Genomic DNA, 16,863 nt, shown 5'->3' with positions numbered 1-16,863 from the left:
TGAAAATCTGAGTCCTGTTGTTGCTGAGCTGAGCGAAGGGAAATACGGCCCCAAGTGAATGCAGTCTCTCTTGGCTTGCTTGGAGAATAGGTGCCTTTTGCAAGTTTTCTCTAATGGGAGAGAAAAGAGAAATTATTCTGGGAAAAAATGATTAGAACCTCTTCTGCTTCCTTCCTGCTTTTGGGGTGAGCTGGTTTCATCTCTGTTCATGACATGTGAGTCCATTTACCAACTCTCTTCCGTGACTACTGCTTTAGGAGTTGTCCATAGCAAACGCCTTCAGTTACCAGTGCCCGCAGGCAATGCTGATGTCTCACCCAGCTTTGAGGCAGCTCCTCCTGGGAACTCCACCTGCCTGTTCTCCATCACCCCATGGGCTGGGACAGACCCCTGTGCTGTGAGACCAGAGCAAACAGCAGGACCAAGTGTCACCAGAGGCACCAAGCGAGCACAACCTGCTTGAGGGAGATGCTGCAGATCCCCCAGACAAAACTCATCCACAGACAAGCCCAAGTTCGTGTCTGTTGGAGAACGAAAGACACAGGGTCTTCACATCTATTGTGGCCAGGAAGACTGCCTAAATCCATGTGCCCTCTGCTGCTGGGCCAGGAGAAAATAGGATGGAATGAACTTTCAGGACATCCTCCAAGATAACAAATCCTTTGCCCCACATTTAAAGCCTTCTGACAGTAGATGGGCAGAGCTAGGCAGGTTCAGATCAGAGATCTGAAGGCCAGGCTGAACTTGGAAGAAGCTGGAGGAGACCAAGTCAGAGATGAATTTTCTGCTTAAAAGCAACTCCATAAGAGACTCTAATCTGTTCCCGTCCCTCGCAATCAATCGGCATTAAGTAAACACACTTGGAAATGTCGAGCACATGTAAAATGCCATTTCGTCACTCAGGTCAGGGTCTGAATGCATGGGCTTCTCCTGCCACTGGGATTTTGGCTACTCAAGCACAGCTCCACATGGTGTTCACTGTCACCTACTTAACCTTCCTCTGTCCTGGCAACTTTTAAAGGCTGAATTGACTGTTCAGAAAGCTCCTCTGCTTCTCCTGGCAGTTTCCATAGCTCTGTCCCCCTGACATGCTGTAGTGCCTCAAAAAGTGCTTGGGAGTCCCATGTGGCAGCCTTCAAATTCCCAGCAGGGCTCTGGTCTTCAAAACCAGCCTCACAAACTGGAGTCAGATCTAAGCAGCTGTGCTGAATTCAGTGCTGAGCTGCAAACACCATTTTAAGCACGAGGAAATCTCTCTTCTGAGTCTGTGTCTCTCTGCTGAACATGGGCACTACCCATGCACTCAAAGTCATGAGGCACGCAGGGCACATCGCCAGAAAAATAGGCCAACAACTTTCCTTGGCATAGTGCTTGAATAAGACCATGCTTTCCAAAATTGATTCTTGGCTCTCATGGTTGGCAAAGTCACATTGATGCTCTTGTGCCTTGGTCTTTCCATCTGCAAAATGGAAGCATTTCCAAGAGGGCTGGAATTGAACGCCCTCATGCTCTTAGGACACCTTGAGCTCTTGCTTTGTGCTAGCCCATGGCTGGTGGGTTGACAGTGGCAAATCAGGCAAGTCTCTCCTCTGTGCTTCAAGCTACTTGCAAAGGGGCAGAAGAGACATGACCTGTCTGAGGTAAAGGATGATGGCAGCATGAGAAGAAGTGGAAAGAGTGAACCATCCATCCATTTAGGAAGGGTCTCAGCATGATCTCTTTTAGCAAGAGTTGTGACAGTAAAAATCCTAGTCACTTCCTAGGTGAGATTTGATACATTCAGGAGAAGGTTTATATGATGAGAGTGGTGTGATAACACAGGCCAGGAGTAGATGACCTTGGAAGACTCTTCTAGCCTACATTCCTGGCAGATTTACAAGACTGCATTGCTGTTGGCGTGTGAGAAATGGTGTTTTTAGCAGAGACAGACCAAAGCTACAGAGTCTGATGCTACAGCCCAGTTTCCAAGGGGCTGTAGCATGTAGGCAAAGAGTTTTTCAAGCAGTCCCATGAACAGAAACAGCTTGGTCTTTCCTTCTCCTGAGTCAGGAGTGTTTGAGCCATTTCCTTTGCACCTCAGTTGAAAGCAAGCTTTCTGGTATGGTGAAGATGTTCCTCTTGTTCCTTCCTGATTTGCAGGGTGTCCTCACACCATGTTGAGTATATAGAATTTTTTTCTCATTTTCACCATTAATACAGTGCTAGAAACTTGTCTAAGCTGAGAGACATGGAAATGTCTGAGGTCAAAAGCTCTCCCATTTGCAGGAGAGTACAGGGAGGGCATACTCAAGAGCTTGCTTTGGGGTACTCTGGGTTTATTACTATGACTTGCTCAGAGCACAGGGCCAGCAAGCGCACAGGGCTTTTCCAGTGGTCCAGAGAGATTCACAACAGCTCACTCCATTCCAGGGCAACACTGGAGTGCTTCCAGGTCCGAGGCTTCGGAGGACAGATGGGCTGGCGTGTCTTGTTGTACTCCATGTTTCCCCACCCTGATTCACTCCCAACCCCAGGCTGGGATGTGACGAGCCGTCTGTCAGACAGGTTTGCAGAAACACTGGCTGTAATGCAGGCATGTGCTGAAGCAGATCCTCCTATCCCCCTCTACTTGCACCAGCACCATCCTCAGCCTGGCTGCTCTGCCAAGCCAGATGGCATCTTCACCCTGGGGCACCGTGTTGGCAGAGCCCAAAGAACAGACTGTCTGCAATGAGGCTGACATAGGTTCCTCCTGCAACCCGCCTGTCATCTACCTTGGTTTTGACTTGAGGTTTTCTTCTTATCACATCTCTCTGTTGTATGATGCATGCTTGGGTCTTACGGGATAGCACCTAAATATATCCTCTGTGTAAGAAAATCTAAGTATACATGGAAAGTTTTACAGCCCAGGTTGTTTCCAGCTCACTGTCTAAACGATCTGCATCCTAGAAACACAGTGGGCAGGATGTTTGCTTTTACAGAGAGTACCTAAGTACCTATAGGAGAGTGATATTGTGATAAAGCAAAGGTCATGGTAGCTGCTTCAGCAAAAGGTTGAACTGGATGGATTACCAGCTTGTACTGAGGGTGGAATTTGGTCTGGAGAATTCACTTGGGTCCAAAAAGTCCTCCAGAGCGATCCCAGTGAGTACAAGGCAGAGAAACATTGGGAGTGGTTAGTGTGCTGACGTGCCACTTGCTCAGAGGTGCTCTGCTGCTCTTCAGGAATTGCTTCTGCTATGACCAGCCATTCCTGACTCCCCTTCCCTCTGAGTCCTGAAAACATGGAGAAGTATTTCCAAACCTGCTCCAGCATCCTTCCCCGTTGGGCTTTTCTCCGACAGTTCTTGCCTGAAACACAGTGGCGTTTGCAGTCCTACATCATGATTTTAACTTCCCAGCTTAAAAGAGGTCATGAAGAAAAGGCTGCATGAGACATCTTTGCTTTAGGGATGAGTAGTTTCAAAGTGGCCATCCAGTTCCTGACTCCAGATGGTGAAATGAGATCAGTGAATACGCATGTTCTCGTTACTGTCAGCAAATATCGCACAGGATGGAAACGGATCTCCAATACGGTATTTCCATCATCCTTGAAGTCAGTGGTGATGATGCTGGTTTCATCACTGCCCAAGAGGGTCTTAGAAAATCTTCCTGTATTGATGACACTGAACCAAAACCTTCATCATCAGCATCTCCCACATTTTGGGAGGAGTTTGCAGCCTAGTCCTCATCCTGCTACTGATTTCTAACCATGCTTTGCTGCAGAGACATCTAAGCTTTCATAATGAAAAGCCAATTAAAGCACACCATTAAGCGCAGCCTTTTTCCTTCCTTGTCCAAACCTATCTGCCACAGAAAGGACACAACCACTGTAGTGCAAGTTGGCAGATGCTGCTAAAAATGGGAAAGATAAGATGCATAAGTAAATTATTGAAATGCCAGCCTGAAGTCTCAACTGGGACCATAGCAGACAAGGTCAGACATATGTGGCCTCTTACCCACTCAGTTCCCAGCGCTGCAAAGCCACCTGAGCTCCTCACCCAGCAGAAGCAGATTAACCACTTTTTATAGAAGCTAGTGGTGCCTGAAGTTTCCAGGCTGCTCATTCGGACACAGCGAGTCCTCAGCACAGAGAGCAGAGGGTGTTAGAGGAAGAACCGTTGGAGGATCATCACTTTGATTTAACTTCACATGTGCACATGTCTGGTGCCTACAGACAGAGCTTTACAGCTCCTGGAGAAGGGAGGTGAAGGAAGAGAGACAAAGATGTGTCTCAGTGATGTCTGTACAGGTTTGCTGCTGATTTATGGGCATCAAGAGCCTGCATAGGATCAGTGACTCAGGGGTGAGAGCCTCTTTGACCCTCCACTATTCTCATTGACACTCAAAAACCCCAGGGTGGGATTTTAATTAGTGCATAGAGAGGGAATGGCAAGAGGAAAGCTGAAAGAAGCACTGCACTGAGGAAGGGGGGAATGCAGATGGGGAAGAGAGAGGAACAGAGAAGCTGTAAAGGGTAATTTTCCTGCTGACTGATGGTGACACAGCTATAAGACCCTGAATGTATTAAGAGTAATGCAGTGCCACATAAGAGACTTGCAGTCAGGGCTTCTGCTGCCTTTTTAAGACGAGCTCCACTTTGTTTAAGGATGAAAGTTTCCTGCATTTACCCCTCATTTGTGAATGATAACAATGGCATAGTGGAATTTGAAACTGTGTGTGCTGGACCCTTCTGACATACACGAATTATGAGTTTTTTCCTCTAACAAATATTCCTCCCTCAACATGTATTTCTTCTTGTTATCTCTAGATAAGGAACTCATCAAGCAGATGTAGCAGTGTCGGGTCTCTGTGACAACATCCTTGCAATGTGATGTATCACAAGATCATCATCAGAGCAGGGTGCATAACTGTTTTTTTTTTTCTTTTTTAGCTGAGAAAATAATCAAACTATGGAAAAACTTGTGTCTCATTTTCAGTTTATAGCCATTTGCCCCCTTAAAAATACATATTAAAAGACCTTCCAAAGAGTTTTGGAGCGGTACAATGGGGATTTTAGCGAAGCTTATGGTCACTGGAGAGCGGGCAGGACTCCCTGTCTGAGGATGAGGAGGTCGAGGCACTGTGAGGTGAAGTGAATTGTGTCCAAGCTCAGAAAGCTTAACAAACTGGAAATAGCAGCCAAGAAGCTATGCCAGCACCTTCCTTGCAATCACCAGACCACGTTCTGTGTAATAACAGAGTGCACACAAGTAAACACACATTAAGCCTGTTCCTTCCTTCTCTTGGGATGTGGAGGAATCGTGTCCCACTGCTGCAGTTGATAAAAGCCTTCAGAAATCAGAGAGGGACCCAAATTCTTGTTTCATTCTGTTTTGGAAGAACTTGTAAAGGCTGGTTTATAAAACCTGTTGGCAACTTCTTCTGACTTTCCAGACCCCCTCATCACTTCTACAGCACCAATCAACCCCTCCTTCTCTGGAGACCACACTTTAAGTTGCCTCAAGACATGTCAGTAGTGACCTGCATGCTTTCCATCGCAGCTCATGAAAATAATTGCACCAATTCGAGTCTTGGTAATGCAGGTGATGAAGCACTGAAGAGCACAGTGCATTTTCACTTCAATGCAAGGTCTGTTGAAGGCACCAACGTTTCCCTGATGTTACGTCACACGATACAAACACAGGGGTTGGCATGAGAATTGCAGAGGGGTGAATTGTTGCTCAGATGACAGCGGACAGGAATTTGCCTGCAGAACAAGGCTAATCATGCTGAACGCCACCAAGAGAAGAAAGTGTTATCCAGTATTCATCTCTCCAGTCCAAAGGGAGGACGGGCAAGACGGTCTGAGCTTCCTCTTCCAAGATGTAGTGGCACAGACACAGGGTTAAAACATATCTTGATGTAGTTGCTACATGCCTGGAGCCCTTCATGGAGCACAGTTTCTACATGGCTTCCCAAGACCTCAGCACCAGCATCTCCCCTGCCATCCTCCTCTAACCATGTCTGTCCTGGGCTCCCACCCTGACTCTCAGTGCAAGGATGCACAGCCTCCAGGATACCTTTGCTGACCCCAAAATAGAGTCCCCATCCCTGCAGGTCCTGCTCTGAGCAGGGATACAACCTTGCCAAGGGCGCTGGGCAGAACATTTTCTGTGGGGAGCCTCCAACCAGTTGCCCAGGGGCACCTTGCATTTGTTGCCTTCCAAATGCATTATCAAATTCAGGTTATTTTTAGGCTCTTTTCCTAAGGAAACAAGAATAATACGATCACAGTGCAAGTACACATGTGTATACCATGTATGAAGTGTACCTCTGCATTTGTCTCACTCAGATATTTTGAATTCTTTGGGCAATTTCAACTAAGTTTGAAGGAGCACTATAAGGTGTTGGGGAAAACAGCCGATTGGACAGAGGAGAAACAATATAAGTACTTCCAGCAAACTCCATCCTGGGGTGGGTTAGAAGGGGGTGGTCAGTAGGTCAGAGAGGTTCTCCTGCCCCTCTGCTCTGCCCTGGGGAGACCACACCTGGAATATTGTGTCCAGTTGTGGCCCCTCAGTTCCAGCAGGACAGGGAACTGCTGGAGAGAGTCCAGCGCAGCCACCAAGATGCTGAAGGGAGTGGAGCATCTCCCGTGTGAGGAAAGGCTGAGGGAGCTGGGGCTCTGGAGCTGGACAAGAGGACACTGAGGGGAGACTCATTCATGGGGATCAATATGGAAAGGGGGAGTGTCAGGAGGACGGAGCCAGGCTCTTCTCGGTGACAGCCAGTGACAGGACAAGGGGCAATGGGTGCAAACTGCAACACAGGAGGTTCCACTGAAAGAGGAGAAGAAACTTGTTCATGGTGAGGGTGGCAGAGCCTGGCCCAGGCTGCCCAGGGAGGTTGTGGAATCTCCTTCTCTGCAGACATTCCAACCCGCCTGGTTCCTGTGTAACCTCATCTGGGTGTTCCTGCTCCATGGGGGGATTGCACTGGATGAGCTTTCCAGGTCTCTTCCAGCCCCTGACATCCTGGGATTCTGTGAAATAAAGGCTCCCCATGCACTTGCCTTTCCCGCACGTTCAAAGCTTTTTTGCCCTTGTGGGTGCTGAGAGGGAGACTCTGGGTAGCGGCGTTAGAGCCAAATCTGCTTTGCCGGGAGGTGAAAAGGGGCCCCCCGGGGGATCCCCTGGCACGGAGCTCCAGATGAGGGGTGGGTGCGGGGATGAGGGGGAGACCGATCCGGAGGCGGGGAGGGAGGGCGGGGGCGAGGCGGGTCCGGGGCCGGCGGGGGCCGGCGCTCGCCGCCTCCCCGAGGATAAAACGACAGCGCCAGAGCCGGGCGGGCAGAGCGGAGCGGTGGCGCGGACCGTTACGGGAACGGCGCGAACCGTTACGGGAACGGCGCGGACTGGACGGGTACGGAGCGGCCGGGCCGCCCTGCGGAGGTGAGGCGGGCGGCGGGGCTGCCAGCCCGCTGAGCCGGGACAGGCTGTGGGGAGGAGGGTCCCTTCGCTGGCCGGTGCGATGCTGGGGACGGCTCTGGCTCCTGGCTGAGCCGGTGTCCCCGCCGGTGTCCCCGCCGGTGTCCCCGCCGGTGTCCCCGCCGGTGTCCCCGCCGGTGTCCCGCTGCCTCTTTGCCCGGTCCGGGGTGGGGGGTTGCAGCTGCCAGCAACAGCGCTCCGTGCATGAGGCGGGCGGGGAGAGGCGTCTTTGTTGTTGTGTCCCCCCACACACCCCTGCAAACTCCCAGCCGTGCTCTGGGCAGCCCTCAGCCCCTGCCACCCGTAATAAAGGGACCTGTCTCCAGGCTCCTGCCTGGTCTTCTGTAGCAGGGGGACAGCGGCGTATGCATGTCACCAGAGAAAGAGACTCAAAGCCACTGCAGGAAAGGATTTGGGAAGCTGGAAGCCATGTGGACCTGGCTGATCCACTTTCTGATCCTTGGTAGAGGCTTGCCTGAGTCGCTTCTTGTTCAAAATCGACTTTCCCTGGGCGTCCCGATGAGCTGGGAGGAGGTGTGTGGCCATGAAATGCAGGCTTAGCTTTCCCCCATACCCAAAAGTGCCCACAGAGTTTTATCTTTGCCCTTTAGTTTCTCTGAAATTTGCATTGGGATCCTTTTGTGCTGTTCCTGTGAAGCTGTACAGCAGGACACAAGGATGGGCCAAGACTTAGTATTGTTTCTTGGCTGCAGGACCAGTTCCCGGGGGGTACAGGCAGCTACTGCCAACTTCAAAGCAGCCCTAGGGCTGCACTAACGTTACACAGGGGAGACGGCAGAGCTTCAGGCCAACCCTGCCCGGCAGTTGGGGACAGTGCAGGGAAAACCCTTTTCTCCATGGTCTCCTAAATCCCTGCATGAAGCATGGTTTGGATCAGGAGCCTGTCTGCTGTGCCAGGTTTATGTAAGCGCTGATTTGCGGTGTCAAGAGATGGCTAAGAATCAGCTTGCCTTTGGAAAATGTATAAATATATGGCATCTGGCCCAAGGCTGTACGAGTAGCCCAGTATTTGTCTTGGTCCCAACCCTTGGAGAGATTCTGCCATCTCTCACCTGCTCTCAGCTTGGCCTTGAGTCTCTATCGAGTACTTTCCAGGAGCAAGGATGGAGCAGGAGTGCCAAAAGGCACTGTCACTCTGTCCTTTTTAGTGGCTGCTTTTCTGGCAGACCTGTGGGTGCTCCCTGTGTGAGACCATAAACCCCCCTCCAGTGCACTGGTTCGGCAGGTGGCACCGCTCCATAATGCAGTCCTCCCCAGCACACTTGGCAGCTCCTCCTGACCGGCAGGATGCTGGGCCAGGCGGCTCACCGGTCAGACCCAGGGTGGGACAGTCCTGGCTTTCCTGTTGTTAACATCGGTACAGCATCCCTGCACCTTCCTTGGCAAAGGTGCCGAGCCCCAGCCCTGGGAGCTGACTGCTGGGAGAGCTGCAGGTGGAGATGGCATGTTCTAACCAGAGACAATGCTTTTCCGTTCTTGTGGCATGGAAGGGAAAGCGGCATTAGCTAATGCTGCTTATTCCAGGAACCAGAGATTAGGGAAGATAACTGACTTCTAGACTCCTGGAGAGACAGCGGCCTGATCCTGCACTGCTTGCTGCCCCAAAGCAAGTGCAGTCTGGCTTGGGATCGGTGGAACGGTGAGCTGCATTTGCTGGCAGGCTTAACATTGGCATGTTGCCGCTTTTTGTTGCAGGTGGGAAGGCAGCAGTAGATCATTATGGCCCTGGCAGACAACGGGGGCTGTGCCAAACCCAGCGAGGACTTCCCTTTCCCCGAGATAATTGAGCTCAATGTGGGTGGGCAAGTCTACATCACCCGTCACCCCACCCTGGTCAGCGTGCCTGGCTCACTCCTCTGGGAGATGTTCACCCAGAAGAACGTCCGCTCCCTGGCCCGTGACAGCAAGGGACGTTTCTTCGTGGACCGGGATGGTTTCCTCTTCCGCTACATCTTGGATTACATGAGGGACCAGCAGCTCGTGCTGCCTGACCACTTCCCAGAGAGGAGTCGCCTGCAGCGAGAGGCTGAATATTTCATGCTGCCGGAGCTTGTGAAGATGTTGGCCCCCAAGTTCAGCAAGCAGAACTCGCTGGGAGATGACCCATGCCAAAGCGACCCAGAGGAGATCTCCCCGAGCACGGATGCCACCCGCAACCTGACCTCTGCCAGTGCCATGCTCCCCAGCACTGTGGCTGGTGGCCCTGGGGGTGTCACCACTGGCATGGGTGCTGCCGGCACCGACATCCGCAGGGCAGGTTTCATCACCATCGGCTACCGGGGTACGTACACCCTGGGCAGGGACAGCCAGACGGATGCCAAGTTCCGCAGGGTGGCACGGATCATGGTCTGTGGCAAGACGGCGCTGGCCAAGGAGGTCTTTGGGGATACCTTGAATGAGAGCAGGGACCCGGACAGGCCCCCGGAAAGGTACACCTCCCGGTACTACCTCAAATTCACCTTCTTGGAGCAAGCCTTTGACAAACTGGCTGATGCTGGCTTCCACATGGTGGCTTGCAACTCCACAGGCACCTGTGCCTTCGCCCATGACCAGACAGATGACAGGATCTGGACCTCTTACACCGAATATGTTTTCTACCGTGAGTGACACCAAAAAATAAACACCTCGCAAACCAAACACCAACTCTCCCTTTCCTCTCCTGTGCTGGCTGTTGTTGACTAGAAGGTAGACAGACATCCAACCCCTGAATCCCAGCAACCCCCTTTTGCCTCCTTTTGAGTTTGTTCTTGGTTATTTTTCCCCCATTCCTTCCTCCACGTTGAACCTGTTTGACTCTTCCTTGTAGCAGCTGCTGACCAACAGCCTTCTTCCCTGTCTCCAACTTCGCAGTAGCCGCCTGTAGCTCCCAACCCTCCCTGGATGTGTGGACTTGGACTCTGTCGTGTACGTGTTTTGGGTGGGAGGGAGGGATACACTGAACTGTGCTCTGGGCTGGGATTCCTGCAGCTCCCCAGGTACCTGCTGCATATGCTGTATTTGATCTGCCAAGGGGTTCAAGTGGGAAAGTGTTGATTTAAGGACATGGAGAAAGGTGGGAAGCTGAGAGGAGGGTGGGGGTGGAAAGATGAAGCCTGGCAGCACGGATATATTGCCATTAGCCCATGTAAGCAGCTTAGCATTTAGACTGTCAGTGCTGGGGAAGGTTAGATAAAGATGCGCCCTGTGTTTGCAGTTCTGATTCAAAGCATTGCTGCTGCTCTGGGACGCCTTGGGGTTTTTTTGGGGGGGCACTGGGAGGGGGTGAATAGACAAATGCTCTGTTCATGCACATGTTGGGGGGTGGGGGGGAGTGGGGAAGGCTTTACATGCTCTTGGGTGTAAAATGCTTATACATCTCCCAAACTGGTTGGAGATCTGTCAGAAAAAAGTATCTTTATCTTTCCTTGAGAGTATGATAGCGATGTGGGCTCAGAGGGACAGGTTGTGTTGCTCCAGTGAGCGGCAGTTGGGCTCAGCCACGACTTCACAGGTTAAAGGGAATCTTTGCCCACCACTAAAATCTTTGCTATTTCAGCAATCTCTTGTGAAGGTCTCTGCAACCCCAGCTCTCCACAGCCTGCCTGTGGGCCTGGGGCTGGCTGCTGCTGCTTTGCCATGCCTGGGCAATGTGTAATAAAGGAACAAAACCAACTTGCCTCCATCTTCGTGTGCAAAGGAGGTAGCGCTGGGTGTGTGCTGTGGGCACTGAGCTGTTGTGTGAGCAGGAGAACAGCGCTGGCACATGGGCAGGAGCGATATGCCGTAGTATACAGATTCAAGTGAAGAGAAGGAAGGAGGACAAACTTACTGGAGCCCTCTTTCCCTACTCTGACCACCCCCCTTCTCTCTGAATCTTTGCTCCCATCCCAGCTGGGCTTAACTGCAAAGTTGCACATCCCTGATGAAATGATGTGGTCTAGAATTATCTGCTTGCTTGCAGACCAGCCCTGGGTGATACATTCATCCCCATCACTCAAGCAGAGCCTTGTGAGCTCTGGACCAAGGTGTCAGCCTGCAGATCTCTGTGCCAACACCTGCAGGAGCACTCATAGGTGACCTCCGTCCCCTGATGTCCCCAACCGCTGCCTGCTTGCTCTCGTCTCCCTCATACCCACCATCCATCCCTGGTCCTCCACCCCTGGTCCTCCACCCCTGGCTGCTTCCCCAGCAGCCCCTGTGAAGCTCTTGGTGCAGGGAGCTAAAGGATCATCTCACCAGCCAACAGGACTTTTCCTCTGGTCGTTCATTTGGGAGGAAGGCTTGCAGCTGGTTTCCCAAGAGGCAGGAGGGCTGCAGCCTTCTGGTATGCAGGGCAAGCAAAACTTCACGGTAAGGCAGCCCTTGAAGAAGGGGAAGGCGAAAATGGTATTTTTATAAGGGCCCGTTCCTCATTGCAACAGCACTTTGAAGAGGAAATGCCAACCAGCTTTAAAAAAAAAAAGGGAACTTGAGCTCGGTGTGGAGAGAGAGGCTGAAGGGCAGAATTAAAGCCTTTTTAAATAAAGGAAGAAGGGACATGCACTCCACGTTTGGTTGTATTTTTTTTTTTTAATTAAAGTTTTTCTGATCATTATTAATTAGGACTGACTGGAAAAAGAAATTACTGCCTTGTGAGAGACATGGGTGTTCGGAAGTTTGCTTTTCCCCCTGGAAATGAAATGAAAAATGGATCTCACAGGAGCAAGTGTTTTTCGTGAGGGAGAGACCATAATGGCAAAGTCGACATTTAGGTGGTTTTGATCTGCCAGGTTATGTGATCTGGGCCGTTAAAACCAATACACCAAGTGTAATATGATCAGAGCAGAAGAGTTTACTTTTGAATCATTTTAGAGTCTGATGACTTTCATGAAAACTGATACTTTGCAGAAAAAAATACTTTCATTGAGATCTATCTCAAAAAAAAACAACCAAACCAACAATTTTGGGTTGGTTTCTTTTCTTTGCATATGTATAGTAATGGACAAGTGTCCTTTTGCTGCTGCCTGTGGCTGGGAGGAGAACCTGGTCAATTTGATCCATGGTGGCATGGAAAAGCCGTGATTTAAGGTACTCATCCTCCGATCAATCGTGGCAAATCAATTGACCTGGGGAAAAAAAACAGCAGGGGATGGCTGAAGTGAGTTGTGAAGCTCTCCTGGTCTCCAGGGCTTCAAGGAGACGGCACAGAAGGCACTTTCCTGATGTCGCCTGTTTTGCTGGCTTTCCTGGAAACACACCTGCATTTCTGTGTGTTTCCACATCTCGAGGTGCCTGCTGGACCATGGTGCTCTGTCTCTACGTTGGGCTCATTTGAAGCACCTAGGCCTACTTAGCTACCCTTGAGCTTCTCATCTCCCACCATCCAGGATGTCCATAGGCACTCAGGGGTAAAAACAACTCTTGTTCAGTTTCCTTCCCTCCTGCATGTTGGTGATTTTTCTCTTCCCAAGGAGGTGGCGTGACCCTGCTCTTCAGGCACTAGTTTCTGCCAATGCACAACTGGTTTAAGTTGATGCTCCCAGCTAGCACAGAACCATGCACCGGGTAGAGGCGCCGGTGGCAGCACCCTGCTCCTATCTAGGAGCTGTAGGTGAAGATCCTCTGCCTGCATGGCAGGTCCAGGGCTTTGGAGAGGAGCTGGCTGCCCCCAGATCAGCCATGGGTGGCTTTGCTCCAGTGTAGGAGGGCTAGCACCTCCAAGGACAGGCACACGGGCAGTGCACACCACTAGGCAAGCCAGAATGGGTTTCATGTGCATTGGGGGATCACTTACATTGTCTGCAAAAGCCCAGGGCCAGGAGGGATCCCTGTGATTCTTTTAATCTGACCTGCACAGAGCACTCATTGGCTTTTCTGAGAGAAGCCCTGCTGTGAGTGAGAGGTGGGCACTGTGGCTAAGGTAGAGCCAGATACCAGACCGGCCACCAGCTTGGCCTTGAGGATGATTTTTAGGGTAGCATAAAAAACCCAAAACCTCCCAAGGGGTCTCTGTGTGGCATCAGGTCCCTTGTGGAAGAGCGTGGACCACAGTGGGGGAGAGTGTCCTTTGGGAAGGTGTCCGGTCTCACTGCAAAGCTCAGCAGCTGCTGAGATCACTAGAAACCAAGGAATGTTTTCATAAAGGGGGTTTAAGCTTTCAAAGCTCGTTTTCCCTCTGAGGGGTAATGTAACTCACCCTTTCATTTAGAAATCCCCAGAAAATCTTCCATCCCAAAATAATATCCCTCGTTCAAATGAGGCAGAACATGAACTCGGGCTGGGTCTGCGTTCCCAGGCAAGCACCCTGCCCACAAATTGCTGGTTACTCACTCGGCATCTCATTCTGCACAAACACTGCAGGAACTGAGCTTTCCCCATAAGGAGAAGCCAAATCCCATCTGTCTCCATCAAACACTTCTGCCACCCTGAGAGAGCATCCGAAAACATTTTATGTCTGAGGTCTGACTTCAGCCCCTCTCTAAGGAAACCCCATTTGATCCTTCCCTGCCCAGAAACTGAGCTCTCCCCATCCTGCCACCAGCCATAAGGATGGAGAAGATCAATACTGATGGACTGGGAAGAGGATGAGCAGGATCCTGTGGGGTCCAGAAGATTAGAGAGGCTAGAAGAGAGTCACAGAAAACTCTGTTCCCAGCCTAGAAATCCCGTCTTGCCATGGGAAACCTGAGAAGCCCAGGCTGCTCAGCACAACACCAAGATCAAGACTGACTAGATCACAGTGTTGAAATAACGAAGTACTCACTGATCAAGAAGAGAAAGGGTAAAAGCAGCAGTATCTGGAAGCTGGATCCAACCCCTTCTAGTTTGAAAAATAAAACCCCAAAAGCTACCTTTAACAGCATGGGTATTTGCTGCTGAGAAAAACCATCAGAGAGATGGGGGTTCTCCATTTCTTGGTGCAGAAACTGCAGCTTGGATGCTTTTCTCTAGGAAGGGGTTTAACAGAACAAAGGTTTTAGGCTCAGTTTGGCAGCTGATACCAGTTGGCTGCAATGCACAAGGGATGAGACAATCTGCAGAGCAAGCTGTGCTCTGGCCAGCCACGAAGAGATCTCTGGGCCTCCTTCCTGGGGCCACAGGAGAAGCAGGAGAGGGAACGCAGCTGAGCAGCGATGGTTTGCGTTTGCTGGAAGTCCCGAGAGCCAGAAGATGCTTTGGGTTGGGTAAGCTGTTCCGGCAGCCGGTGGGGAGCACTTTGCCAAATGAAGCTAGTTCAACCCGTGCTGACAATTTGTCCTAAGCTAAAGCAGGTTAGACTTTGTGACTTCATGACATGCATGAAGTTTTCTTAAAAGACGTTTGCATTTTAAAAAGTTTTGCATAGTTCTAGGTGATGGATGGCTGGGAGTTATCATCCCCCCCTCCTCTGGGAGAGCTGTACAGTATCTGACTGAAATATGTTCTTGAAAACAGACTAAACCAGATTTCATCTAAATCATATTTGAGTCCACAGTACAACCCCTGCATCCCAGATGTCTGTTCTCTCTCTTTCCTTACCCTTTTCCAGGCTAGACACCCTAATGCATAGTTTGTTTTGCCAACAACATCCTTAAAGTGACCCTAAAGGGGTCCTCAAGGCAGCAGGACAAATATGCCATCAGAAATAAACTTTCTTCCTGTTCACAGACTATTCTAGAGCACAGAAAACTTAACTCAGCCCCACAGTTCCCTACACTCAGGCCAAAATTCGATGATGTGGTTCAGCAGGAGGCAGAGAAGCACACAGCAATTATAGAGGACAAACACAGCTCTTTACTGCATATTGTTAAGTGCCATCCTCTCTTACAGTTCTAATCAGGGACACAAAAAGCCTTTCCTGCCAGCAGCGTGAAGAAGAGCATTTGTATGGAAAGCACAAATCACCTGGCTGGTGTTACTGGAGGAGCTGTACAAACCCAGCTTTCCTGGATTAATTTAGGAGCTCTGGCAAAGGCTGATCAGGGCCAGCAGGCGGGGATGAGCTGATGTTAGGTGCATTAGGAAGAGTGTGACCAGCAGGTCAAGGGAAGTTATTTATCCTCCCCCTCTGCTCTGCCCTGGTGAGGCCACATCTGGAGTTCTGTGTCCAGTTCTGGGCTCCCCAGTTGAAGAAGGACGAGGAACTACTGGAGGGAGTCCCGCAAAGGGCTATGAAGATGATGAGGGGTCTGGAGCATCTTTCTTATGAGGAGACACTGAGAGAGCTGGGTCTGTTCAGCCTGGAGAAGCTGAGAGGGGACCTTATTTATGCTTATAAATATCTCCAAGGTGGGTGTTGAGAGGATGGACAAGACTCTTTTCAGTGGTGCCCAACAACAGGATGAGGGGCAACGGGCATAGATGGAAGCACAGGAGGTTCCATCTAAACACGAGGAGAAATTTATTTCCTTTGAGGTGACAGAGCCCTGGAACAGGCTGACCAGAGAGGTTGTGGAGTCTCCTTCTCTGGAGACATTCAAACCCGCCTGGACGCAGCCCTGTGTGATCTGCTCTGGTGACCCTGCTTCAACAGGGTGGTTGGACTGGATGATCTCCAGAGGTACCTCCAACTCCAACCATTCTGTGATTCTGTGATTCCTGACCACCGAAGTGAGTGAGCCTGGCCTTGTCGTGGTTGTCTCCCATCATCATTTAGAGGATCTCTGTGGGAAGGCAGGGGAGAGGAGTACACTGTGTCCTCTTTCTCTAGACCTGAGCTCCTTGGCATGTTCTCCCCAGGTGATGCCAGAGCTGGGTCCAGGCCACCCACATCTGATGGGAGGAACCATATCAAAGCCACCACAGCAGAGGATAGAGACTGACTCAGCCTGCCCAGGCCACAGCAGCTCAGAGCAATCCCCTGCCCAGGGCCTTTTGCAGAGCTTGACAGTGGACACCTCAATGCCCACCCCAAGGACCATGGCTGGGAAAAACAGCCCAGTTTCACCACAAGCACGCAGAAGGGTGCTGTAGATATGGGGGCCATTTTACAAGTGGAAGCCAAGTTTCAGGTGCCAGTTGAGATGCACAACCTCCATTGCCCAGCCTCCAGTGAGCCCAGTTTGCTCCTCAGCCCTTTCTGAATGTGCAGGTCCCTTCAATGTTGAGGAAGCTGCTCCCAGTGCCTAGATGGTGTTAGTTCAATTTCTTAAAGAAAGATATGTGCAACCTCACACAGTGTATTCCTTCCCTTTTCTTAAAGGACCTGAATCTGTGGGCTAGTTTCATTCCAACTTGTCAGTTTTTCAACTATTAGGAGACTGCTAGTCTCATGAAAATATGTTTTAGAGTACAGCAGACCTTGTCAAATCCCCCTCCCCCTGCCCAGAGCATGAGCTCAACCTTTAAGAAGCAAAACCACTCAAGAAAATAGACTTCGTGCACTCCCCACCCTCTGCAAGCAGCATACTGAGCCTGCACAGGAGCTGGAGAACCCTGAAGTGCACCAGGGTCAGGT

General features: G+C 50.7%; 1 protein-coding gene across 1 annotated transcript; it reads left to right on the top strand.

Moving 5' to 3' along the window:
- The first annotated feature begins 7,325 nt into the window (after positions 1-7,325).
- LOC308045509 (BTB/POZ domain-containing protein KCTD12-like) lies at positions 7,326-10,365 on the top strand. Its single transcript, XM_080352817.1, has 2 exons — positions 7,326-7,412; positions 9,165-10,365. Exon 2 carries the CDS (start codon positions 9,189-9,191, stop codon positions 10,074-10,076), a length of 888 nt encoding a protein of 295 aa, XP_080208943.1. The 5' UTR covers positions 7,326-7,412; positions 9,165-9,188; the 3' UTR covers positions 10,077-10,365.
- The last annotated feature ends 6,498 nt before the right edge of the window (positions 10,366-16,863 follow it).

Source organism: Nesoenas mayeri (assembly GCF_963082525.1).
Source record: "Nesoenas mayeri genome assembly, chromosome: 13".
Taxonomy (NCBI): Eukaryota; Metazoa; Chordata; class Aves; order Columbiformes; family Columbidae; genus Nesoenas; species Nesoenas mayeri.
This window is presented reverse-complemented; position numbering and strand designations above follow the sequence as displayed.

Bases quoted from the DNA above. Each gene is read 5' to 3' on its own strand.
- LOC308045509 (XM_080352817.1), top strand. From the start codon at position 9,189: ATGGCCCTGGCAGACAACGGGGGCTGTGCCAAACCCAGCGAGGACTTC.